At 59.9% G+C, this 26,674-nt stretch overlaps 1 protein-coding gene across 4 annotated transcripts in view; it reads right to left on the minus strand.

Moving 5' to 3' along the window:
- The window catches only part of PLXNA1 (plexin A1), a 55,625-nt gene that overhangs the window by 11,534 nt on the left and 17,417 nt on the right, over window positions 1-26,674 (minus strand). For all 4 annotated transcript variants that reach the window (XM_001114446.5, XM_077993728.1, XM_077993726.1 and 1 more), the window contains exons 4-23: window positions 23,478-23,618; window positions 22,263-22,363; window positions 21,967-22,090; window positions 21,732-21,885; window positions 20,792-20,891; window positions 19,080-19,194; window positions 14,872-15,072; window positions 12,917-13,013; window positions 12,658-12,851; window positions 12,405-12,556; window positions 12,208-12,328; window positions 11,723-11,859; window positions 10,367-10,534; window positions 10,014-10,107; window positions 9,399-9,638; window positions 9,171-9,314; window positions 8,540-8,774; window positions 6,717-6,859; window positions 4,716-4,972; window positions 4,240-4,306 (exon numbers count right to left, since the gene is read on the minus strand). In XM_001114446.5, coding sequence (XP_001114446.3) covers window positions 4,240-4,306; window positions 4,716-4,972; window positions 6,717-6,859; window positions 8,540-8,774; window positions 9,171-9,314; window positions 9,399-9,638; window positions 10,014-10,107; window positions 10,367-10,534; window positions 11,723-11,859; window positions 12,208-12,328; window positions 12,405-12,556; window positions 12,658-12,851; window positions 12,917-13,013; window positions 14,872-15,072; window positions 19,080-19,194; window positions 20,792-20,891; window positions 21,732-21,885; window positions 21,967-22,090; window positions 22,263-22,363; window positions 23,478-23,618 — 2,985 coding nt within the window. The remainder of the gene's footprint in view (window positions 1-4,239; window positions 4,307-4,715; window positions 4,973-6,716; window positions 6,860-8,539; window positions 8,775-9,170; window positions 9,315-9,398; window positions 9,639-10,013; window positions 10,108-10,366; window positions 10,535-11,722; window positions 11,860-12,207; window positions 12,329-12,404; window positions 12,557-12,657; window positions 12,852-12,916; window positions 13,014-14,871; window positions 15,073-19,079; window positions 19,195-20,791; window positions 20,892-21,731; window positions 21,886-21,966; window positions 22,091-22,262; window positions 22,364-23,477; window positions 23,619-26,674) is intronic.

The following is a 26,674-nucleotide window of genomic DNA, read 5'->3' on the forward strand; positions in this document are numbered from 1 at the left end:
AAAAAGTTCCTGGGTGCGGTGGCTCACACCTGTAATCCCAGCACTTTGGGAGGCTGAAGTGGGTGGATCACCTGAGGTCAGGAGTTTGAGACTAGCCTGACCAACATGGAGAACCCCGGTCTCTACTACAAATACAAAATGAACCTGGCGTGGTGGCACATGCCTGTAATCCCAGCTACTCGGGAGGCTGAGGCAGGAGAATCACTTGAACCGGAGAGGTGGAGGTTGCAGTGAGCCAAGATTGCGCCATTGTACTCAGCCTGGGCAACAAGAGTGAAACTCTGTCTCAAAAACAAAAAATAAAAATTCCTATAATCTAAAAGAAATGACCCTAGTAAAACAAGCAAAGGGTAAAAATGGACATTTACAAACTTGGCTTCAAAGAAAAAATAAAAGCAGCAATCAAATATGTAAAAAGATGTCCAAGGTTTGTTAAAGAAATGCCAACTAAGGCAACAACCTACCAGTGTGTACTTTTCAAATGGGCAGAGGTGAAAAAGATCAATAAGACAAGTGCTATACCAGGCCTGGGTAAGATTCTCAGATGATGAACTGGTACATTTGCAACGTTTTTTGGTAGGATAATGCAGCAGCATATATTACAATGAAAAATGAGTGTGCCTGATCACCTGCACTCACTCTTCTGGAAAGGCACTTAAACAGGACCAGGCAAGCAGAGACAACTGCATCCAAATCCAAGCTGTGCAGCCCTGGCCATCAGTGGTGCCACAGTTAAACAAATGATGAAATGGCCACACCATGGAACATTATGCAGTTGATAAAAACACAAGGAAAGCATTTGTGTGCTCACCCGCAAAGGTGGGCCTAACACTATGGCCAAGGTGAGGACAGAGGGGGAGCGAGGCACAGTGAAAATTGTGGTACTGAAAAAATTTAAAACTCTCTAATGAGAAAAAAGGTCTGATACTAACCTTCATCTTAATATTAAAAAGCATAGTCTATTCATATTTGCTTCAGCTCAGACCCCAGCCTGGGAGGACAGGCACCAGAACTGCAGAGGGGAGGGGAGCTCACCCCTCCATCCTCCCTTCCAGGTTGTTTACATGTGCTAAAATGTCATGGGTTACTTTTGTAGTTAAAGTTTTTGTTTCTAAAGACAGCAAGGAATGAAAAGTATTTGGGTTGTTTAAAAAGAGTTTGTGTTCTCAAAGTTCATCTATGTTGCGGCATGTCAGAATTCCCTTCCTTTTTAAGGCAGACTACTATCTCATTGTATGCACAGACCACATTTTGCTTATTCATTCATCTGTCGATGGACACCTGGATTGCTTCCCCATTAAGCTGATGAAATTAAGCCAGCCACGAAAGGACAAACAATGCATGATTCCACTCATATGAGGTCCCTAGAGCTGTCAGATTCACAGAGACAGAGAGTAGAATGGTTCCAGGGGCTGGGGAGGAAGGAACAAGGAGTGGGTGTTCAATGGGGACAGAGTTTCAGTTTTACAAGATGAAGACTCATGGAGCAGGTGGCCATGGCCAACACTGCTGTAAATGCATCCAATACCACTCAACTGTGCACTTAAAAATGGTTAAGATGGTAAATTTTATGTCATGTGTATTTCGCCATAACAAATTTTTTTAAGTTTGTGGCACACTAAAAAGAAATAAGCTATCAAGCTATGAAAATAAATAAAGGAACCTTCAAAGTAGATTACAAAGTGAGGGGAGCCAGTTGGAAAAGGCTACAGTAATAGTGCACGATTCCACTATGTGACATCTAGAAAAGGCACAACTTATGGAGACAATGAAATCAATGGGTGCCAGGGGCTCAGGGGGAGGGAGAGATGACAGGTGAGCTTGGGGGATTTTTAGGGCAGCGACACTATTCTGTGTGATGCTCTAACGGCGGATACATGGCATCGTACATTCATCCAAACTCACAGAATGCAGAGCACCACGAGTGAGCCCGCGTGGAAATGAGGGGCACTGGGTGGTGAAGATGTGTCCTGGCAGGTTCATTGACTGGACCAAATGCACCCCTCTCCTAAGGATGCTGACAGTGGGGAGACTGTGCATATGTGGGAGCAGCAGGTGCATGGGAAACCTCTGTATCTTCTGCTCAATTTTACTGTGAATCTGAAACTGCTCTAAACAATAACATCTATCTTAAAAAAGACAAAAACAAAAAAAAACCCAGATATGGTGGCAAAAAAAAAAAAGTCACTGGCTGGCTATGTGGACGGAAACAGCCCTGGGCCCATCTCAGTCCCATCCAGGGGGTGCCAAGCTCCAGCACGGCTGTCTGCACCTCTCAGCCTCGGGCCATGTCCTTGCACCCAGTACATGCCCTCCCTTGCATATATAGGGGTCCTCCTAGAACTGGAGGAGGGCAGTGATGACCTAAGGAGATCTAACAGCTCCTGGCCCCTGCCTGCCCCCTGCACTGGGACCCCACTAATAACGAGGTGGGTTGGGGTCATGGGCATGGGCTGTGAAACCCCCAACACACAGCCCGCACCCCCTGTACCTGCACAACTCCCACCTAAATGGTCACCCCTGCCTCCCTCCTCCCTGTGTCCCCTTCCTATGGCTCCCTTGGCCAAGACTGGCCTCCCTCTCCCTCCCTCCACTGCCCACACATCTCTCAGCGCCTGTCCCAAATGTCCCCAGCTCTCCATGGAACTCCCGATCTGGCCTGAGGATAACGCCTCCACGGCGCCCCACTGCCACCCTCTCTGCTTATAGCACCACCCTGTGGGGAGACACTCTGCACTGGCTGAGGCTGCCCCCTGTATCCTGGCATGAAAGATAATCCACACCCAACGTCAGTGCTTACAGGCATTTGCTGCCCTGAGCCCTGTCTCTGTGGGTGTGGAGAATTGGGATCAGATGGGGACCCAGGTGAGCGGGGCCCTCTTCACCTCACCAGGGTGCCTGCTGCTTTAGGCTCACAGAGCCCAGCTCACCCAGCATGCACACATCTATGCAGTCTTCATAGAACTGTACTTTCTACAGGACATGCACGACTTTGTGTTACCTGCTTCCAGTTCTGCCTAAGGATGTTATAATCTACTGGGCACTTGCTATGTGCCAGGGACTGCTATATACACGTAAATGTCCCACCTCCAGAGATGACCTAGGACAGACAAGCCCTGCCCCTGCCTATCCCACCTGGCGCCTTCTCCTCAGTAGCCTCTTCTGCCTGGGACTCTTTTCCCTCTCCCGGCCTGGTCTTCAGACCTCTGCTCGAATCCCACCCTCCCTGCTCGGCTCTGCCCCATGGCCTGTCTGCTGTATTTCCTGTCCAGTGTTTCTCTCCACAGTGAGGATGCCCAGCCAGGACTCCGCTCTGTGCAGGGATCTGTGCGCTGATCACCTGAGTTCAGCAGTATCTGGCTGCAGGAGGCCTGAAAGCCCCACGGGCCAGTGGAGACAGATATGCCATCCCTAGATTCCATAAGGAAACCAGGAGAATCGAACCCAGGCAGTCTGCGCCAGCTCCCACCCTCAATCACTGGGCTACACTGTCAGTCACCCTCACCCACAGAGCAGCGACAGGGACCACTGAAGCCAGGCGAGGAGCATGCACTTCACCATGCATACACTGGGCTCCTCCCACCTCTCAGGAGTGGGCTAACCAGGCCTTTAGACTTTCCAAGAGAAGCCATATACTCGAGTCTGTATAAGTTCCAACACTGGAAGTGCAGACAGCAATTCAACTGCTTACAGCCCAGTTAAAGCCCACCCAGATCCCCATCCAGCCTGGGCCCTGGCCTGCAGTCTCTGGCCTACACCCTATTCCTGTTCTGAAAATGGCAGCGTCCCTCTGCTGGGGGGTTGGAGGGGCTTGAATGGACAGCACAGGGGAAGCCCAGGGCAGCCACCTGTCCCCATGATAGGTGGTGGACTAGAGCCTTCAGGCACCCCCAGGCTGGCCCCACGCCGGGTGCTGGACTCTCAGAGGCCCCTGCCCAGGGTGCCCCCACCCTCCTGAGCCCAGGCCAGCTGTGGGCACTGAGAGCCTGTATCTGAACTCCCACACCTACCTTGGTGGGCTGTGCAAGGGCCTGACAGCCTCAGAAGGAGGGAGGAGGGAGCCGGGAGCCAGAAGCCGGGAGCAGCTGCATGTCCAGGGGCCTAGGCCTGAGCCAGAACTCGACCAAGACCCCACCTGCTGTCATTCTCCAGCACCTCCCACTGATCCCCACCTCTCTCCATTTTCCCCTCCCACTGTTCAATTGCCTCTGACACCTGCCTCCTCCCGCCTCTGCTTACCTTGAGGAACTTATACAAGAGGAAGGTGAACCAGTTGGTTAGCATCTTCTCTGCCACCGACTCAGTCCTGGGGGGCACAGAATATGGGCAGAGTGGTGTCATTCCAGCTGTCCAGCAGGCACAGGGCCCCTGCAGCCCTCACCCACTGATCCCACCCCACCCTGCCCCACTTCCTGCAGCACCGAAGGTCAGGTCTCGAAAGGCACCCACATGAGTGGGCAGCAGGGACTTCCGGGGCTGCCATGGAGACCCCAGCCCTTCACCCAGAGCCCCGGCCTGTAAGTATGAAGACTCAAGCCTGGGTCCTCACTATCAGTACCTAGGGAGGTGGCAGCTGAGCCTCAGAGGCCAGGTGAGTCCCCCCACCCCTGCCCAGTGGGAACCGCCACAGCAGTGTCTCTGGGCCTGCTAGGCCAGCCTGTCCAAAGCTGGAGGCATGGGCCTGCCTCCCCCAATCCCAGTGCCCCCAGGCTCACCGGCGCAGTAGCAGCTTGGGGTGGTTCTTGCTCTCCAGGTTCTTCTCAATGAGGTCGGAAAGCAGCTGCTTGAGCACACCCGTGGCATATTCCATCTCGCCCTGCAAGGCCGTCATGATGAGCGAGGCCACGTTCCCGCGGTCGCGCATGGAGAAGCTGCGCTGCGCCTCCAGTGTGCGGATGAAGGTCAGCAGGAAGTGCTTCTTGGTCAGGAGCTGCCCGAACAGTGTCAGCGACTTCTCCACATTGGCCTGCACCTGAGGGAGCACACGGAGCTCAGACCACAGAGGAGCACCCAGCCCCAGCCCCAGCCCCCAAGCTGACCGGTGAGGGGCTGTCCAGGCCTGGCTGGTATGGCAGGGCCCCATCAGAGGACAGGCCTGGAAGGCAAGTGACAAGTTGCCCTGACTCCTCAGCTCAGCGGGTCATTCCCAAGCTTCACCTGTCCTTAGCAAAATGGACATGACCTGGGTGCTGCCACCACTGTCTGTTGCCATCAGGGCAGCCCTGGCCACAGAGTCCCTGCGGCAGCCTGAAAAGCCCACCACAAGCCAACATGACAAAGGTGTTAGCAGTGTGGCTGGGTGGAGAATGAGAGGGGCTCCTCACACCACCCACTCCATGGCTGGGCCCTTTGAACAGCAACCCCCGCAGCTGGCCTGCAACAGCTCAAAGGGAGTCCAACTCAATGCCCCCATACACTGGGAACCAGGAGTGCAAGTCTACCATCTCCCTCCGCCTTGACAATGATAACCAATGCACAATCAGCCTCTGCATATCATGGATGAGGACACAAGGTTGGAGACAGGAAGAGGTTTGATTAGGGCCACACTGCAGGTAGGAAAAAGGAGTGGAGTAGAGGTACAGCTGGTTCCAGGGCCCCTACTCTCTTTCTCTCGTTCATACTAAGGTTTATCAGGGCAAGATGTTCCCTATTAGGCAAAGCCCAGAGCCACCAGTGATACCAGGCTCCCAGCCAAGGCCAACAGGTATCAGGCAGACAGGTAATGGCCCAGGTAGAACACACACAGTCACGGCTCAAAGAGACAGTCTGACAGACACAGCAAATGGAGGCACTGAGAGAGAGATACAACCTGGGGAAGCTGTGGAGCCCCGCATGGCAGCAAGCCCAGGAACAGGATGGCAGCACTCAGCCACATGCAGCCCCAGGGCCCAAGGTGGGAAAGCCTGCTCAGTATCAGCTCAAAAGGGACTACCCACCAACAGAGCCACCACAGGGGACATGGGCTCCCCAACATCCAAGGTACATGGTGGGGGGGTGCCCTCAGCTGGAGAGTGTGACCGAGCTGACCTGCTGAGTCCCTGGCTGTGGCTCGCCGAGGACTGGCTCCTAGCCTGCCTGCCGCTGGGGGCCCTTTGGGGACGTGGGAGCCAGCCCTCTTTTCCCTCGCCAGGCCGCTGCCAAGGTCCACGGGGCAAAGCCCTACTCTCTGAGGCCCTGGTGCTATGCCAGCCACACGCTCCCATCCCAAACTGCCATAGCTGACTTCATCAGCCACCCGCACCTCCCAGCACACGGCCCCTGCCCAGCGAGGCTTCGCATCCAGAACCACCCAGCAGACCAGGCCAGCAGAGCCGCAGGCGGGAACCCCCGCAGAGGCAGGGCCCAAGGGGCAGCCACCGGAGAGGTGCCAGAAGCCCAGGCTGACAAGTGGTTTGCTGAGATGAGGCCTGGCATCCCATGCAGGCCGTGGGGCCAGAGCCTCCTCCTGCCCTCTGGAGGTACTTCATGGAGCAGAGCCACACTGGCCATTCCCCTGCCCCGGCCCCAGGGCTGAGGGCCCCACTGTGCTGGCCTGGTCTTGGTTCTGCCTCCTAGCACCTGCTCCCCACTCGGCTGAGCCCAGAGCCCTGCAGGCCTGGACCCTCCCCCAGGCTGCACAGGCTGCCCCATACCATCCATCAGCACCTAAGGAGCCCCAAAGGCAGAAGACAGCAGCTGCCTCTGAGTTCCTGTGACCCCAGAGCCAGTGGTCCTACCTCCATCTCCTTGAGCACAGGGTGGTCCTCGATCCCAGGAAAGAGCACCCGCATGGCGTATGTCCGATAGTCAAGGAAGGGGATGCCGGCACCGTCCAGGTCGTTGGTCAGCTCATGGATGTCTGTTTGCAGCTCTGCAAAGGCTGTGGCCAGATGTGGCATCAGGGGCAGCATGCCCTGGTGGCCCTGCTCCATGCCCCAACCCTCCCACTCTTGGGGCCTACATCAAATTCTGGCTGTGACACTTACTGGTTTCATGATCTTAAGGAAACTACTGTGACTCTCCGTCCCCCAGCTACTACAGCCCTAGCACAGGCATAGTAACTCTCCTCTGTGAGCTTCCCACAGGATCAAGCAAGACAAGAGCAGAGAAAGCATCGGCACCAGGGGCAGGCTGGGCGGGGCCTCCTGCATCTCAGACACTGGCAGTTAAGCGTAGAGCAGCTTTGGAGTTCGGGCTCCTTCCAACTGCTGGGAGGTGCTGGGATGCGGCCAGGGGTGAGGTCCCAGGGCTGCAGGCTGTCCCCAAGCCCCCACACCACTGCATGCACATCTCGGGCCTGGTGCGCCCTCAATGTGGCTCACTCTGCTCAGGGCCAGCTTTGCCTCTGTCAGGAACAAGGGCAGGCAGGGCAGTGAAGCCCTTGACAGAACATTCCAGAGCTGTGAGGTATCAGCCCTGCAGCAGCCCGAGGATCACGCTATCTGATCAGAAGCCAGAGGAGTGCCAGACAGGCTCTGGGGGACATCTGACAGGTTTAATTAAGAGCTGGAGCCTTCGTCTCCTGGGCACTGCTGCCAGGCATCTAGTTATCTGCACCTGGCTGGCCTGGAGCAGCCGCCAGCCACCGCATCCACACATGCCAGCCTCACCAGACAGCCAGCCTCAGCAGGTGGGAGCACAAGGGAGGCCCAGGCCACCTGCCTCCCACCTGGCCCTGACACACACCTGCCTCTGGTCCCACCAGGGCTGCCCAAGAGGTAGGGCCACCCTCAGCCCACCACAGGGCCATGTAGGTTTGTCTGGGACTGAGAGGGCTCCCAGGATGCAGAACTTTGCATTTTAAGACTGGCTGAGTCCTGTGCAAACAAAACACCCCATCCCAATAGAGTCCCAGTGGAGTTCATGACAACCCCATGCTGGACCACATGGCTAAGGTCCTCCACTGCAGCAGCAGCACTCCTAGTATCTGACCCCTAGAGCCCTGAACATGTGTGAGTTACTATCTGCAAATGCTCAAAGTCTCGCCCAACATGGAACAGATTTCTGCCACTCACACCTGCCATGGATCAGGAGGATGGTGTGGCCTGACTCCCCCTATAGACATATCAAGGACAAAGGTCAGCTCAGGCCAAGATCTCTATGTGCCCAGGGACTGCCAAAGCACAAGGGCTCCCCATTGCTGCATGGCAGAAGCACCCCTCTCTGCTGCTCCACTGGCACCAGCCAACCCACCACCACTCCCAGTGCCTGGGGAAGTAGGCACTGTCACTGTGCTCACTCTACAGATGACAAGACTGAGGCACAGAAAGGTAAATAGCCACCCCCAGCCTTATAGCCCAGCTGGGATACAAACGCAAACAGTCTAGCTCTGAGTTCTGTGTCACAAGCAGCACCCTGAGGATGTGGTACCTGCTGCAGGGCCAGGCCCTGGTCAGGCATCCGCCCACTGCCCTGGGACCAGGCCTGGCACAGCAAGGCTATTAGGAACATTGTAAACTGAGCCGAAGCAGGGTGGGGGTGGTGGGAGGTAGGTGTGGGGATGGGCCAGGGCCTGGTTTGGAGGTGGCAGCTGCCCCAGTGAGCCCCAGCCCCAACAGACCTTCCTTGCATTCAAGGGCCACGCGGGACTCCAGGTTGTCCATCTGGAGCTGCAGCCGCTTTAGTGTGCGGTCAGCATCTCGTGACTTGCGCTTGTAGGCGATGAGCACGGCCACGATGACCAGCAGTAGTAGACCCCCACCCCCGCCGATGCCCACGATCGCAGGCAGCGTCAGCAGGCTGTCCGAGTACACCTGCAGTGTCCCTGGCGAGAACTCGAAGCCGCCAGCCCGCACCTGCCGGTGGGTGGAGGCCACTCAGGAGCCACCCATGCTTTCCACTAAGCTTGGGAGCCCCTCCCGATGGGCAAGACCCTCACACACACCTGCCTGTGGGCAAGGTCCCACCGACAGGGGCACAGAGTGGTCAGCAGGGTGACACTGGGACCCAGGGCAGGCGCCTGTCCAGTCAGGGCAGCACTGGCATGGCAAGGGCTCAGGGTGGGTAGGCAGTCTGGGGGGCTCAAGGAGGTAGCAGGCTGAGGGCTAAGGCAGGGCCTGCACTGGAGCTGAGCACCCTCTGAGCTAGGGGTGAATCTGGGGCAAGGTCAGAGCTGGGGCTGTGCTAGTGGGTCAGGGTCCACAGGTGGGGCATGGCTCTCCCAGCTCCGCACCCCCGGTGGACAGACGCACCGTGACCTTGTGCTGCCCTGTGAGGTTGGGCGCCTCGCACAGCAGCTGCGTCTCCGACACAGTAAGGGTGCAAGGTGTGGAGCCAATGAGCACTGTGTAGTTGAGTCGGGAGTTGCCGGGCGCAGGTGGCAAGAGGTTCCGGCCCTGTAGGAGGTGGGGGTGAGCCAGAGCCCAGGACGAGGGGCCTCCTCCCTGGCACGGCCCAGCCTATGGGCAACGGTGACCCACCTTGAGGATGAGTGGGGAGCTGGGCTTCAGCTCCAGCAAGCCAGTGGGACTGAGTGGCTCCAGTACGGGATCAGGGTAGTAGAGGAAGGAGGTGGAGTTGAGCACAAGCAGGGAGCGCACGTTGTCCATGACGAAGCCCAGCTCATCCGGTCGCTCCCCCAGCTCCGGTGGGCTGCGCACAGGGTTGGCCACAGACGGGGCGCGGCATACCATGGTGGTGTCATTGTACACCAGGCAGCCCTGGAGACACAGGGTAGGGATGCTGGGCGGGACCTCCCTGAGTGGCCTGGCAACTCCCAGTGACAGAGCCCCTGGCCTGGGGGCTGCCTGCTCCCTGCATAGATGATGCCAGGCACCAGCAGGGCAGGTCCTGGGCCACCCACCCCACATGGACCAGGGACATATGGCCTGAAGGAGAGGTGTGCACAGCCAGCAGCCCAGAGCCAGACCTTCCACCCGCCAAGCAGGACAGGTGCCTCCCCAGGGGTCTCCAGGCACAGCCAAGGTTGGCATAAGCTGGGAAGGGGCAGGGGTAGGGGCTTGAGCATTTATAGCAGGAGCCCCATCCCAGGTGAAGGCCTGGACCGAGGTGGGCAACTGAGGGCAGGGACTCACGTTCTCCCTCTCAATGCCTCCGTACTTGGCCCGGATTCGGGGCTCACGGACAGTGGCCAGGTTGGTGCCCGTGACCGTTAGGAGGGTCCCACCACTGGAAAAGAACAGGGGTCGGGGGGTCACCAGATGATGCTGGGGCCCAGTGAGCTGGAAACACAGGCCACAGCTCAGCCAGGCAAAGCCTGCCTTCCCCAAAGACAGGAAACAGGTAAAAGCTCTTGGCAAGGGGTGCTTCCCAGCAGGACAGTACCCAGCATGCAGGAGGGCCACCACCAAGTGCCTGGTGGAAAAGCTCCTGGCTCGGCGCTGCTCTCAACAGCTGGGGACAGGGAATGGGTGTTGCTGGGCCCCACCTGTTGATGCTCCACTCCGGGTCGATCCTCAGGATGGTGGGGTCCTCGGTGTAGTTGTACTTCACCTCGGGGTTGGTGAGCTGGGCGCGGTTGATGTTGATAATGATGGGAGCACTGCCAGGGCTCTGCCCGGGGGGTGTCAGGCACCGGATCTCACGGGAGTTCCTCCTGGAGGTGCCCGAGTGGGACAGTGAGGAGCACACAGGCGGAACTCAGGCAGGTGGAATGTAGATGCATTGAGGAACAGTGGGCAGGGTGCCATCTGTCACAGGGACTGCCTTGGGTGGCTGCATACTATCACTGCTACTTTCCCTCCCGGGACTGTGTATGTCTGTCCTACCCTCGCCCTGGCTCCCAGCCCCTTCAGGCCCCCACTGTTGCCCAGCCTGGCATTTGGGACCTGGTCTGCTGCCTCTCCAGGTCTGCTTTCATCACAGCCTCCCTGTCGCCCACACCCACTCCAGATGACCCTGGCCAGGGCTCCACACGCACCAGGCCTCTGCCTCCCCAGAGGCAGTGAGCAGCAGGCCCACCCCACACATGCCAGGCTGGGAGGTAGGCTCACGCTGCCCTCCCTCTCTCCCTGGGGAGGGCCGAAGAGACTAAGCCCTGGCCTGACCTTCCCTGTCTGTCCCAGGGCCACCCTCACTCAGCCTGTGCTCCAAGTGCTGGGAGCCGAGTGCCCATTCCTACTACCCTGGGCCAGGCAGACACCTTCCCTCTTGGCACCTGTCCCAGTGGGAAAACCTCGCCCTATCCCTGCATCCCAAGGGGCTGTGAGGAGACTAGATGAGCTGGCCCAGGTGTCATGGGGACACCCCACTGGGCAGGCAGCCGGGCATGGCCCGCACCTGGGTCCGGACCTTCAGCTCTTCCACCACTGCCAGGAGCCCCACAGCCGCCAGACCCCCTCAGCTGCAGACACCAATGATTAGTCTGATAACGGGTAATTACCACAGGAAAATATTTAAAGGGATGTTCCATTATCATCCCTAATCTAAAATTATCCACTTCAAGCCTCAGGGCTTTTGTTAAGATTTCTGTTTTCTCTCTTAAAAATTTTTAAAAATACTTCTTATTTTGTACCCAAGGGATTCCCCACACCCACAGGGAAGAACCAAGGCAGAGGCAGCCAGGTTGCCCCGCCCCCAAAGGCAGGCCCCACCCCCGTCACCGCCCAGTCCTCCCACTCTGGAGGTAGCCTGTTTCCATGGTAACTTCCGCCTCTGGGTTTCACAGTGATCACCCCAGCCAGGCTCTCCATAGCCTCGTTGCCCAGGCAACAAGAAGGGGCACGCAACCATCTGAACCAGGAGGAGGGGCAGCCAGGCCCCCACCCCCACCTGCACCCCGTACCAGGAGAAGGAGCAGGGCCGGCCACCGACCGATACAGCCACATCACTGCCTGCATTCAGATGACTTCCCTCGATGCCAATCCAGGTGCCCCCTGACAGAGGCCCGCGGGAGGGGCTCACACGGTAGAAGGTTGGTGTCTGCAGGAAGAGGGAACTTGCTGAAGCTCTCAGGAAAGTCCCCCGGGGGCCACATGGGGACAGGCCCCACTTGGCCTGCTTACCCCTCCAGTTCCCCAGACTAGGAGCCCGCATGCCCGGGAGCTGCACTTCAGAGGCAGTACTCCCAGGTTTCTCAGGCACAGCCCAAGGTAAGCCAGGGAGCCCTGGAGCTGGCCTAGGCACAGGAGGGGAGGGGCGGCACCCAGGCCGTGGAAGAGCAGTGGCAGAGCGTGGCCAGACAAGGGGCCCTGAAGAGGCACAGGAGCCCTCAGTGGCACCCTCTCAGAGCAGCAGGGAATAGGGAGAGAGGGAGGGCGGCAGACTCACCACAAAGGTGAAGCGCTTGGGTGACAGGGCGCGGTAGTGTGGTGAGCAGTCTCGCACGCACACCTCCACCAGGGCATCGTGGGCCCGCACGGAGCTGGCGTCCCCGATCTCACAGACGATCCTGTGGGCAGGCGGGCCTCAGGGGTTGCAGCTGCCCCGCCCCGTCCCGCCCCGCGCACACCCAGGGCTGTACTCACTGCTCCGCACTGATGTACTCGCTCTCCACGGGGCTGCACAGCACCTTGCCCACGCGCACACCCAGACGCACATCCTCAAACCGCAGGCCCAGGTTCTCACCTGTGATGGTGAGCCGCGTGCCACCCTGCCTTGGGCCCGTCTCGGGGGACAGCTGCGGGAGGCAGAGGCTGGGGTACAGGCGTCCCGCCGGGCGTAGGGTTTGGGGTCGTGTGGAGCGGGGCATGGGGTGTGGGGCAGGGCTGGGGGCCCTACCTTAAGGATCTTGGGGTCGGCGCAGCGACTGCTGCCGTGACGCGCGTGCATCCAGGATGCAGGTGTGTCGGCTGCGCAGTGGTGTCGCAGGGAGCAGCGGCGCTCAGCCACGCACCATCCGCATTCGAAGCGTGGGTCGGCCTTGAGGCAGAGGCCGCAGCTCTCGCGCAGGGCCGGGCACTTGTAGAGGTGTGCTGCGGGGAGGGGTGCGGTCAGCTCGGGCCTGCCCACTGCCCACCCCGCCCGGGCGCCCACTCACCCTGGATGTTCTGTGGGTTGTCAATGACGAAGTTGCCGTTCCACACGACCGACAGGTTCACTGGCAGGTCGCTGACATCGTTCCCCTCGTAGGAGTACTGTTGGGTGATGGCGAGGTCAGGCTTCCCAGCTAAGCGGCCTCCAGGCCGGAGCCTCAGGTCCACAAAGCCGCCAGGGCACTAGCTCCGGGAGAAGTTTCTGCAGCCACAACCGCTCCCTCTCCACCCTCACACAGGGCTTCCTTCCTGGCTCTAGAGGTCCCTCTCTCCAGCCTAGCAACCATGAGGTGCCCTTCCAGGGGAACCTCTGTGCTTCCCACAGTCACCTCTGTGGCACCCCCTTGGAGACCACCTCCAACCACAGGCAGCCTCTGACCACTCCCTGCAGTCAGCCAGGCTGGGAAATCAGGACTCCCAGCTGGCCCTAGAATACGCAGCAGCATGCTCTGTGAACCTCAATATCTTTGCTGAATGGGCCAGGAATGCCCTGCCTTGAGGTGGGAGATCTGTGTCCCTGGACTGGGGCATAGACAGGCAGAATCACTGCCAGGTGCAGCCCTGCTCCCCGTCCCCTCCCCAACAAGGCTGGGCTGGGCCCAGGGGAACTGCCCCTCCCAGGGAGCCTGGCTAGGGCTCCAGCTGTGCCCGACTTTCTGCCGCGGATGACCTCAACTCTGTTCCCGTGCTGGGGCGGTGCAGGGAGCCCAGTGTCTCCAAGGGGCGGCCCGGCAATTCATCATTATTTTATCTGCAGGAATTTAATTGGATCCTATCAAATTCCCCGATACTCCCTCTTCCCTTTAAACACAGCTGAAGGGAAGATTAATGTGGGCCTGGTGAGAAGGGAGGGTGGGGAGGGAGACGCAGGTGGAAGGTGCAGGGCGGGCGAAGACTTGGTGATACAGCAGAAATGTCTGGAAAGGCTGGATGGCAGAGGGAACTCCAGATAGCTGTGGTGGCCAGGAGTGATCCTCATGGCAGACCTGCAACCCACCCTGCCCCAGGAAGCCTGTTGTGACCCTCCAGAGCCTACCCCACGCTGCTGGGACAGACCAGGAGTCAGCCAAAGGGCTCCAGACCTCTGACCCCATCAAGGCCCTCCCCAGGGCTTCCAGGGGATGGGGTCCAGCCAAGACCTTGTCGACAGACCAGTGCCCCACACAACAGCCCAGCCACCTGCCCCTGCAGTGAGTTCCTGGAAGCCCACAGCTCCCTGGATCACACCCGTCCTGAGCAGAAGGTGAGACAGAGGCCTGCAGGGAGTGCAGGACTTCAGCCCAGGCCTCCAACTGCTGGGCAACTGGGCCCCACTTCCCCACCACTCAGGAAACAGCTGGCTCTATAGAGATCCCCTGTCACTGAATGTACTGCACCTGACAGTAGAGCTTTTCAAACACTATTGTGTCAAATCTGAAGGTCCACACATACTCTTCTAGGACCACAGGCAACACCCGTCTGCTAGTGTGCAAGTGCGGGCCAATGGGAGTGTTTTCTGCATTTGGCCAGGGATGGACAGAACCATGCGCTCTGGCACCCTGACCTCTGCTCTCCGGGAGCCACAGTGATGAAGGCTGGCTGCCACCTGGCTATTCCTGCACACACTCAGACCTGACGATCAGCCCATGCCTAGGACCCACGGAGACTGCAGTGTGCAAGTCCCATGAGTCTGGCTGCTGTCCACTCCCACACTCAGGCTGCTCCTACCACACATCTGGGTGTTCTCAGCAGCTACCAGGACAGCATGGGCCCCTTGCAGCCCACTTGCCCACATGACCCAGGCACATCTAAAGGGCCTGGCAATGGCCTGGGGAAGCCAGGAGTGGCTTCTGACTCATCAGAGATACATGTGAGCACGTGCACTGCCCTTTGTGAATAAGCACATGCCAGGACCCAGGGCCATGAGGATAACCGGCCCATTCCTGCTCATGGCCCCCAGCCCCTGCCGTGGCCACCTCACCGAGGAATTCTGGCACTGCAGGCTGGAGCTGTTGAAGCGCAGGGCGGTGACACGGGCCGGGCTGCCTGGGATGTGGAAGAGGCACTCATATCCACGCTGGCCTGACTGTGGCTGCGGCAGGTTCCGTGCAGCCAGGGTGATGGGCTTTACCACTCCTACTGGCACATAGATCTGGGTGGAGGGCAGGATCTGTGGGCAGTCCTAGGGATAAGAAGAGTTTGGCTGAGCCCGGGGGTGGAGACCAGTGAGCAAGGTGCACCTCACTGCACTCCAGATGTGCAGTGGGCCTGTGGTGCTCCCAGCCAAGCACCAATGTGCCCATTTTATGCACTGGCAAACCAAGAACCGCTGGCTGGGACAGTGACTGCATACTGTGATCCAGACAAGCTCTATTACCTCTGGCCCCTGAATGCCCTGCCCCATGTTCTAGGACCCCCACCATTCCAGAGACCAAAGGAGCCCCATCTGGCCAGCAGCTGAAAAGGCTCCAGAGGCAGGAAACAGTGGGGTTCTGGGGCTGCAGGCTCTGCACTGGGGGCCCAGGGAGTGTATAAAAATAACCAGAGCCCAGCAGAAAAACAGGCCTGGCCTCTGGGGCCAGCATTTCGGCAACAATAACTGATGCAATGGCCCGGCTTCCTTGCAGCATGGCTGCTGCTGGCCTCAGGAGATGGTCCCTTGGGAACACTGAGAAGCTGGGCTTTAAATAGGGATGCTGAAAACAGGCTGTAATCCCCAAGCCCTGCAACAGCCCCCAAGGCAGGCAGGCAGGCCCAGGCCCAGCTCTGCAGAGATTTTCCAGGACCCAGGAGGGGGCCTGGACTCTGGCCCAGCCCCTCAGGAGCTCCAGGGAAGCAGAGTTAACAAGGCCCAGCTAGGCAAGCTGACCACTCATCTCTGGGTCTGCAGGGATGCTCCTGTGTCCACCAGGGAGAAGCAGGTGGTGGCACCTTGCAGCTAGGGCCACTGGCCCCAACTTAGGGGCTGCACTTGCAACTGTGTGTTCCCACCACAGCTGCAGCCGGAAGGCACAGGCACACACAGTGGCCATACCTATGCCACACCTCCCTGGCAGTATGAGGTGCACCCAGTGACTCTGCATGCTGAGGCTTAGGCTGGAGTCTCACTGTGACACGGGCCTTGTCACCCTAGGGCCCCAGCCATGAAAATGGGTGGCTCAGGGCACTGAGACTCCTTTCAGTCCAAGCTAGGCTGCCTGTGAGCTCCGGAGAATGGTCAGTCTGAGACCAGCTGAGCTGCCCCCACTGTCCACCCAACCGAAAAATGCCCAGAGGAGCCCAGGCAGCTCAGCCTGCAGCAAGCCAGAAGGCGACTACGGTGAGGCCTGGGCTTCTTTGGTGCCTGTAAGTCCAGGAAACCTCTTGGCACAAGACATGAAACTGGCTCACCCAGCGTGAGGTCTCAGCCATGGCCCACCCCTAGAACCCAGGTCCCAGCCAGGAAAAAGCACCACCCACCACAACACCAGTGTGAGTGTGTGGGCCCAGCAGGCATCGAGGCCAATGTGGCTGGCCCCTACCTGCCTGCCCCATCACCCTGAGGCTGGCCTGTCCCCTCGCCACCCCTGCCCTCTGCCAGGGGCAGGAAGCTGACTGGCTGCCTGGGCCACACCCGGTCCTCTCAAGTGCTCCCCACACCCCCACCCCATCTCCTCCCCAACACCAAGCTGAATGAGAACCCAGGAAGCTCTGCCCCCATGCGGCCCACTGGGTCAGGCCTGGGCTCAAACTCTAGTGATCACCTGACTCCACTTGGCCCGATTCTGACCCAGGCCCACAGTGGCATGGGTCTCCTGGGATTAATGACAGTTCAGAGCCAGGTCCAACTGTCCCCAAAGGCTCTGAGTACAGCCTTTTCCCCAGTGCATAGTCTCCCAGGTAAAAGGCTGGAGGTCCCTCTTCAGGGCCAGGTCCAGTTGTCCCCAAAGACTCTGATTACAACCTTTTCCCCAGTGCATAGTCTCCCCAGAAAAAGGCTGGAGGTCCCTCTGGGAAACGCTGGGGGAAGACTAACCGGGTGCATTTTGCCAGCGCACCAGGCTCCTTCCTCAAGGGACCCCAGCCTCCCCTTCATGCAAGGAGTCTACAGACCTGCTCAGGTCTGGGAGCTGACTGGCAGGGCATACAAATGTTATGTGAAGACGCAAACCACACCCCACCCTTTCTGCAGAGTCCAGAAACAGGCATTTCTAAGAGAAAGTCCTGACTTAGCACGTCTCATGAGCTCTGCTTTGGTGGGGGCTCCATGTGGGAGCCCTTAGGCCCTGGCACACAGAACCAGCTGCCCCCATGGGCTCAGTTTGGCGGCCCTTCCCATCAATATGCACAGGCCACTCCGCCTTCAGACAAAACACACAGACCCCAGTGTGCAGGCAGGCACAAGAAGGGGCCACAGAGACCCCCTCCCAGCGTGGGGCAGGGGGTGGGCAGCGGCCTTGGGGGTTAGGCCTGGCTATCTCAGCAGGAAGCTGGATGTAGTATGCTCCTGTCTCAGGAGGTGGCTCGAGGAACCCACCAGAAACAGAGACGGAAAGAGGGCTTGTGAGGGGTGGGGACTGCCACTGGCCATTGTGCCCTGAGTCCGGGAGGACTCACGTCACGCCCCTTAGGAAACAGCTCCATAAAAATCTGGGACTCAAGCTAAAAAAAAGAGTAAAGTATTTGTGGAGAGAATCCATTCCCCACACAGTCCTGCGACCCCCTAGCCCAGCCCTGCCTGCTCTGCCTCCCCATGCCCTGAGGCCCAGGGCCACTACTCCAGGGTCCGTTTCCTCCACTCCCCAAGGGTGCCCCGAAGTTCATGGCATGGATGGGGAAGGCTCAGGGAAGGCCACCACTGAGGAATTGGGCTATCTCAGCCCCAAAACCACCCCAAGCTGCCCAGGGCCCTGCTACCATCCCTGACGACCACTGTGCTTTCCCCACCGCCTGAACCCTAGGCGGCTCTCAGCGCCAGAGCCAGTGCCTCTATACACCCACCCCACAGTGACTTCACACCCAGCTCTCCCTGGCCCGAGAGGCCCCAGGACCAGCTCCCGCCTCAGATTCCACCTTGCGCTCTGCCCACACCCCAGCATACCTTGCTTGGCCTGGCTCCTCGGGCAGGCTGCACCCCCAGGGAAGCCCCCCACTGTGTCCGTGGCTCCCACACACTCACTGTCATAGGCAGTCACCCTGACACAGGCACCATGGTCCCTGCTGCCCCGGGCTACCCTCCACTGCTGTCCTGTGCCCTGATGTCATGCCAGGGAACAGAAAAGTCCAGTCCAGAGGGTGATGCTAGGGGCCGGGGGGGCCTCTGTGACAACGGACCCAGAGGAGAGAAGGCCGCCATGCAACTTCCTCAGCCCCCAGCCCCCAGTCCCCAGCCCGGCAGGGAAGTGCAGCCCAGCTGCAGCCTCCAAGGTCTCCCTGGCAAGCAGAATCTGCCCCCTCCAGCCAATGGGTGTAGTGTCCACAGCAAAGGAAAGGGACCTGGCTGCAAGTCCTGGCTCCACACCCACAGCCAGAGCCAGTGGGGGTGGGGGCTGCCACAGCTCCAGCCCCAGCTTCGCCACTCAGCGCCTGTGGGCCCTGGGTCCTGCCTTGTCCTGCTTCAAGTGCCTCAGGTTCCAAAAGGAATAGCCCGCTGCTCATAAAGCCAGTGCCTTGCCCAGCCCGGAATAATTACTACCTAATTACTAGCAATTACTACTCAGCGCCTGGTGACTCCAGAACTCACCAGCCTTCAGGCACATTAGGCCAGCAAGCTCCCCTGCCTGACACGGAGGCCTCTGTGCCTGCCCAGCCAGGCACCCGCACCCCAGGCTCTGCGCGCACCCGCTCTGCAGCCTGACAGTGCCCCCTGTTGCACCCAGGAGCCTGTGTCTGCAGCCCCCACACAGAGGCCCAGGGGCAGAACTCATCTGAGGCTTCTCCCCCTCCCTGAGTGTCACAAAGGACACCCAGGGGTCACCAACAAATACCACAGGCCTGGCTTCAGGCCAAGACAGTGACCCCACAGGCCTCCCAGCTGGCATCCAGGGTCACCTTGCTGACCCAGGCTGGTGGTGCATGCACCACACGCTGACATCCCAGACACCCACAGGCGCTCCCTGGGCCAGGCCTCAGGTGACATCCAGATGGGATGTTTCAACCCAATTCTGCTCCACCTCTGAAAACCTGGGCCTCACCCTTGCCCGGCCTTACCTCAGACACGTTGACACGGCCCTCCAGGAAGGCGCAGTCAGCCACGTTGTGTGTGCACACGTGGCGGTATTTGCACCAGTGGCAAGGAAAGGAGCCGTTGACACAGGACAGGCAGCTGCAGGGAAAGGGTGGGTGCTGAAGCCTGGGGACCCACAACCACGTGGGGTCACGCACGATCAGAAGGACACTGTGCCGCCCCTGCTGGTATTCATAGTGCCACCTCAGGGCCTTGGCACTGACTGCCCCTGGCCTGTAAAGTTCTTCCCCCAAACCTGAGTGTGGCTGCCCCTCTGCCTCCTCACACCTCCCCGACAGCTGGTCTTGCCTGCCCACCCTCCTGACCCCAAGCTCCCTTTCCTCTTTGCCGCTTTTTCCTCCAGAGCCTTGATCATCATCTGACTGCCAGCCAGGCATGGATACTCGCACCAGAAATGTGTTAGTGCAACTAAGGAACTTCATTTTAAATCTTGACTCCTTTTAGCAAACTTAGATTTAAACTGAAGCAGCATGTGCTGCCACAGAGCTGGACAGGGTCATGCACATCACCTCCCTGCAGAAAGCAGGATAGCCAGGGCAGGAGCTTGTCTGTTTTCCTCTGATACACCCCAGGGTCTGCCAGGCTGGCCACTGTAGGTGCTCTGCCCACAACTCAGCCTTGCACAGGGCTGGCACCTTGCCATCTCAACAGCCTCCAGGAACATACCACCTCCATCTCCTCTCCAGGATCTCCTGACCCGCCAGCTCCCCCAACCACCCTGCTTCTCCTGCAGCCCTTGGCCCCCTCCAGGCCTCTGCCCCAGAGATCCCCCACCCCACCTGGGACAGGAGATGCTGCATCCTGGAAATAAAAAGCCTGCCTGGCTCACGGCAGTTGCTCCACAAAGAGCTGTGACAGAGTCCATCTGTGAGTCAGTCAACAAACAAAGACATACCCGAAAAGCCAGGCACCTCCTGTCTCTGAGGCCAAACCCTACTGCCTCAGCCTGGGTCTTCTGGGTCAGGGAAGGAGTGAGGGCTCTCTTCTGGGCTCACAGTGGGACTCATGGGAGGCCCCCAACTACTCCCATCCTTCCTCTGAGGCTGGGGATACTCACAGCCAAAATGGGCAGCAGGCATAGCAGCTGCCTCCCAGACATACTCCCTGCCCAAGCCGGGGGACTGCACAGGGGCCAGCACCAACCAGAAGGGACCTGGATGCTACATCATCCAACAGTAGCCTCCCACAACCAGAAGCAGCAGGCACCCAGGAGCCGTGTCTGGGCCCCTGTCCAGGCCCCCAAACCAGCCCTCAGCTCCATCCTGAGCGCTTCCCCTCCACACCAGTGCCCATGGGCCACTGTCCATACCACAGTGGCAACAATGCACAATGTGCCCTTGTAGCCATACACAGCCAGCTGGGGCCCTACAAGATCCCTGTGTGGCAGGCACTGCCGCCCACTCTGACTACTGCCCCCTGATGTGCCTGCCCCAGCCTCAGGAACCCTCTGCACTCATGGCCTTGCCCTGGTTGGCTCCTCTACCTGCAAGCTGCTCACACAGTGACCTCTCCTCCCTCCCGGACCCGGCCTTGGGAGCCCCAGTCACAGAATCACCATCTGCTGCCTGGCCACATGAGGGCAGGTCTGCAGACAGCGAGCACAGTGGGACCACAGGGACGGGGGTGTGGCAAGTAGCCCAGGTCCAGGTGGGCGGAGGGGCCCAGGGACACTCACGACTGGTGGACGCTGCAGTTGTAGAAGACAAAGTCCACAGACGCGAACTTCTTCCCTGTCTCCTTGGACTTCAGGTAGAGTTTCACCACCCGCTGGTCTCCTGCAGGAGCAGCATGGCTGAGTCACCAAGACCGCTTGCCCAGGACCCCCGCACAGGTCTAGTCCAGACAGGGGAATGACTTGCCCGGAGACCCTCCTAGCTGCCACCATCAGTCACATCAAACACGCGTCCAGCCCCCTCAGCCCCCAGGTGACCAGGGCCTGGGATCTGCCCTGCTTGCCTCCTGCTCAGTAGCATGAGGGGTTCAGAACTTCGAGACTCTCCCCAGGCCCCCAGGCTGCCTGCTCCTGGGGAAGAGCCTGCAGAGCGACTGTCCAATGGGCTGTGGCAGCCAGAGGGGTCCTGTACCCCAAGTCCCCATGACACTGTCCCCCACCAAACCTGTGCCACACATGGCCCACCCCTCACCCGCTCCCACCTCCAGCCTGCGGCCCCCTGCAAGACCCCAGGTATCTGCCATGTGGTCCCTTCATCCCGCCTACCCTGCCCTGCTCTTACACTCTCTGGGTCACCATGGGACACCTAAAGACCTTAACGCAAGAAGGGATAGCAATAATTATGGTAGCGGAGGTGAAGTATGCTCATGTGTCTACGTCTATTCCTACTGTAAATATATGGTGAGCCCATAAGATAAATCCTAAGAAGGATGTATCCACTGTCCACCTCCCTGGCAGGAAGGCTCTCGCTCTGGCTGCATGCCTGGAGGGTTTTCTCCACTCCCAGACCAGCAGGTGATGAGACCCCCCCTCCCATATCAGCTGTCAGAGTGTCACCAACATGCCCTTGGAACTGAACAAGGGAGGCGCTAAACAGGCGGCAACTGGATTGCAGCCCCGGATCTGGCCAGGCAGCGGGCACCACTGTGTTGGGGCCACTCACCCTGGCCCCGCGTGATGGGCGCCACCTCCCGGGCGGAGGGCGAGCGGCAGTGGATCCGGCCGTCCTCCAGGACGCTCTCAGATTCTGTGAAGTCCTCGAAGGAGCAGTTGACACCAGCTGAGAGGTCAGGCACATTCCAGGCCTGCAGCACGAGCTGGGTAGACAGAAGGAGGCGCGGTGAGCAGGGTCCCCATGGCTGTCCCCCACCGCTTACCACCTGGGGTGCCACACTTACTGGGACCTGGGACATGGTGACAGACACATTACGAGGCTGCACAGTCAGCTGCACGCACTGCAGCAGGTCCGCGGCAAAGCGCTGGGGCTCGTCTGCTCGCTCACAGGCGTCCCGCCTCGAGCAGCTGCAGGCAGAGGGGTTGAGGCTGGGCGGGTGGGGAGACTTACAGGGCTTGCATGCCAGGCGGGACTTAGGCAAAGAACTCGGGGTGGCTTGCCATGCACCAGGCTCCCCCTCCCCACTGTGAGACCACCATGGCCCTCCCCGACTGCCCCTGTCCACCTGCCCAGACTCACATGCTGTGCAGGACACACCAGCCACAGTGGGGGTCCCGTGACCCCAGACACAGCTCACAGGATGTGTACTGCACACAGCTCTCCACAGGCACCCGCGTCACCTGGGGTGGAGGAGGTGTCAGGCCCCTCCAGTACCACCCCAGGGGTCCCAGCCATCCTCACCTCTGACTCCCTACTCTGCTCTCCTTAGGCCCGGGGAGGCCCTGCACTTCTCAGTCTATTCAAAGGCAGATCTGGCAACCCTGCCCTGGCCAAGCCAGGTCGCACAGGTCAGGCCTCTGCCCTGGAAACCCAGGGGGCAGCAGCCAGAAAGAACAGTCCATATGGGAAAAACCAATCAAAGAAGCACCTGCAGCTTCAACCGGAGTTCCTCTCCATCTGTCTGGACTCCATCCCAGCTCTGAGCTTCCCCAGGGATCAACGGGCTTGGCGGGTCCCAATCCCAAGCTCCAATGCAGGTCCAGACAACACTCAGAGGGGCAGGTGGGCCTCAGCTCACTCTGACTCCTTGGCTCAGCCCAGTATCCCAGTGCCCACGGAGGCAAGTCCCTGAGGTCCCCAGGAAGGCAGAACCCCACTGTGCCCAGGAGGAGCGGAGGAAAAACGAGCCAGCCGCAAGCGGAGGGAGGCCTGGCCTCAGCTGGTGTGCCCAACCTGGCCCCACCTGCCCCATCTGCCCACCCTCCAGCTGCCACGAGGTTACTAGGTTGGGTCAAAGGGCAGGGGTGGACTCCAGGCAGGCCAGGCCAGGGACTCAAGTCCATGGCCTTACAGAGCTGGGTCAGGCATCAGGCTGGGTAGACCAGGCCAGCCACAGCCCCCATGGGCAGACCCACTGGACAGAGACCCAGCCCTAGGCCTGAGGACTCAGGGGCCCAGCACACACCCCAAACTCTCCAGTGACACCTGTCTCTGAAATCGCTCTTTCACACATCTGTTTCTGGGGTCAGGAAGTCAACAGGGGAGGGGTGGGAATTCCAAACCCAGCCCAGGAAAACATGGAGGCAGCAATGAGGCTGTGGGGCCCCTGGTGACCAGACCAGTTCCCCTGCAAACCCAGTCGAGGCAGAGCACAGACCGGCTTGAAACCACTTTCACCAGGAGCCACAGATGCCCAACTTGTGATGTGGCCCCACCCCTACTGCTCTGTGACTGGGGTTCCTGGTAAAAGGGCCCCCACCTTCAGCCACACCGTCTGACTGGTGCAGCACCCACCTGCTTCTCAGTCATGGCGTAGAGGTACTGGTGGTTGGGGCTGAGGACGAGGTCTCGCAGGATGGGGCTGCCCTCCTGGGCCACCACGCTCTCATAGGCCAGGGCAGGCCGGCCACTGGGGTTCGAGAGGTCCACCAGAATCTGCAGCAGCAAGGGGTCCTAACTGGGGCTGTGCTGATACCTCCCTGACCCAGCCCCACCCCCCATCGAGGGTCAGGAGTCTAAAGCCCCTCCCCGAGCTGCCCAGACATGCATGAGCAGACAGTACCAGCACCAGCCATACTCACTCTCCACATCCCCAGCTCCAGCCTCAGTGCAGGGCAAACTCAGACCCCAACAGGCCAGTCTAGGACTCAGCCCCTTTATCAGTCAAGAGAGGCCAGAGGGTATTGGGGCCTGGAGACAACCACAGCCCAGCACCCACCATGGAGCAGCACGGCCACACCCAGGGTGAAGGCTACAGGAGTCCCCCGGTGCCTAGCCATCCCTGGGGCCAGGCTGGGCTTTTGAAGGAGGGATGTTGGTTGTGGGGGGCAGAGGCCAGGGTTCACAGGAAGTCTAGGGCAGTGGACCAGGAGACTCCAGGATGGGGTGTCCTAGGGGTGGGGGCATCCCAGCAAGGCAGTGGAGGAGGATGGGCGTCTCATTGGCATGGAAATGTATTCCAGATCCCAAACAAACCAGGCGTTAATTAGCCAGCTCTTCTCCTCCGCAGCTTGCGATGCTGCAAGTATTTTTAGTTGCTTTTACCAAACAAATGTATTTAATTAACAGAGAGACCCAGGGGGCTTTCCAGAGATGGGACTCTTGGGGCGTGTCTGCCCAGCTCTGAGTCCAGGGCAGGCTCTCAGGCTGCGGGCTGTGGCCTGCTTCCCCTAGCCTGACCCGCTCCTGCTCCCGCTCTACCTCTCCACTTCCACTTCAGGGCAGGAGCCTGGGCCCAGACTCAGTACCCCTCCTCTGTGTCCTCACGGTGACAGGGCAGGGCAGGTCGGGGGCAGCAGGGCCCAGCAAAAGCCCCTGGTTGGAGCCCGATCCATCAGGCCTGGGCTGAGGACGGCCAGCCAGGGTGGGGCGCTGTGTTTCTGGGCCAAAGAGGCTGTCGGCTGGGAGAGGGGGAGGGCTGCATTCCTGAGCGCCGCCGGCCACCCCCTACATCCGCTCAGCTGCCTCGCCACCAAGCAGGCTTAAGTCAAACCAGACCCGGAAGAGTGGAGCCCAGAGCTGGGCAGGGGAGGAGGCGGCCAGGATGGGCCTAGCTGTCCTGGCGGCAGGGCCATGGCCCACAGCCTCTGGGAGGAGAGAAGCAGGGACAGCGGGCGGCCTAGGGGCAACCAGGCCACAGCCGCCCAGCACCCCTGCCAGTGGGGCCTGGACGGTACCCACACCCGCACCCAGTGCACCTGCACCTGCCTGCCCTGCAACCACAGCAGGAGTGGGAGTCCTTGTTCAAAATGACCACTGGCCTAAGGCCTGCCCGATGGACGCTTAGGATGCCAGCACCACAAATTCCCTGCCTTGCTCTGGGTCAGTGGCCAGATGGTAGGTACTCAGACCCAGGCGGATGCCAGCCAGGACCAGCCTCTGGGCCACACTGCCTGGGTCCAAACCTCTCTCTGCCTCTCGCAGACAGAGTTGTTGTGAGCATTACAGGAGGACCAGGCCAGGTGTGCCAGGCAGGAGCAGGGGGACCCAGGGTGGCCAGGCCCACAGCAATCACCACACCTGAGCAGCCAACCACACATCTGGGCCAGTGGCTTAAGACAGCCACCAGGGAGTGGGGGCAGGAAGGCGAGGAGGGCAGGACACAGACTGGGTGGAAGCTGGGGCAGGCATGCCCAGTGCGCAGACCTGCAGCTCCAACTCAGAAGACCCCGGTTAGGTGCTGCGATTCCTCTCATTTCCTCCATCCCCACACCCCTGTGGATATCCCCAGTGGTTTCCCACTGTGAAGCCCAGCCCCAGCTCCCCCTCCCCTACCAGCACCAGGGGATATGGCCCCTGGCTCCTCTTGCCCCTGGCAGTAGGGCCTCTTCAGCCTAAGCTGATGGACCCCGGCCCAGCATGCAGGGAGCACTTGAGAGGTGTCTCAACAAGGACATGACTCGCCTCCCCAAGAGCCAGGGCCACATGACGCCAGAGCCTGACCCTGGCCCAGCCTGCCAGGCATCTACCCACTCAGGGCTGGGGGCACAGATGTCACACCAAGGGGTGAAGAAATGGGTCAGGGAAGGGCAGGTCCAGGGGGCACACCAGCTCCAAGGCAAGAAACGGTGGGTGAGGGGTGCAAGGAGGGGTCCCAGGAAGGGAAGAAGCCATAGGAGCCATGGGCTGGGCCCCAGGCTGCAGAATGCCCCGCTCCGCCCAGCAGCATGCCGACCAGACAGGTGGCTCTGACAGCTGCAGCCGGGAGCACACGCGTCCAGCTGTCCATCCGCCACATACCCATCTGTCCACCCACCTGCCCGGCACTGGGTCACCCCCACCCCTTCACGCACACAGGCTGGGCCCAGAGAGACAGAGCTCCAGGAGAGGCCATGGCATGGCCAGTGTGAGTGGAGCATTGAGGAGGCTACTACGGCACAGCACACCAGGCCAGAGGATGGACGAGACATAGGCACAGGCCCCACACTGTTCACTGAGGCGCCACGGTCCAGACTCAGCAGGGCCCCTGTGCACCCACACATGTTCTGCAGGGCATCCAGCTAGGACAATGGTCCCCAGGACATGTGTCTGTGTTCTAGCCAGCGTTCAGGGTGAAGGGCCTGTGCAGCCAAGCCAGCTTTATCAAACCACACAGACAGGAGGTAAACTGAGACTCACACATCACCTGCCAGAGGAACCCTGGGCCCTGGACTCACAACTGCACCTGGGGGGAGCACAGAGGCTGCTTGCAAAGTGGGAAGCAGGAGCCAGCACCCGGCAGGAGGGCATTCCAGGAGAACCGGAGCGCAGGGGCACAGACGGTGGGCCTGAGGCCAGAGTGGCTGGCAGGACAGTGGGGCACATGCCGGCCAGGAGCCCACGTGCCGACGCCCACACCCTGGCCACAGCTGTCCATTCGCGGGCCACCCGCCTGGAGGCAGCCCACCCTTGAGGTGGCTGGGCCCAGAAGCCCCTCCCACAGCAGCTGGGCAGCTGGCAGGGCAAACGAGAGGCTTGACGTGTCCCGGGCGTGGGGCCGGGCCACAGGCATG

The sequence above is a fragment of the Macaca mulatta genome, chromosome 2 (assembly GCF_049350105.2).
Source record: "Macaca mulatta isolate MMU2019108-1 chromosome 2, T2T-MMU8v2.0, whole genome shotgun sequence".
NCBI lineage: Eukaryota > Metazoa > Chordata > Mammalia > Primates > Cercopithecidae > Macaca > Macaca mulatta.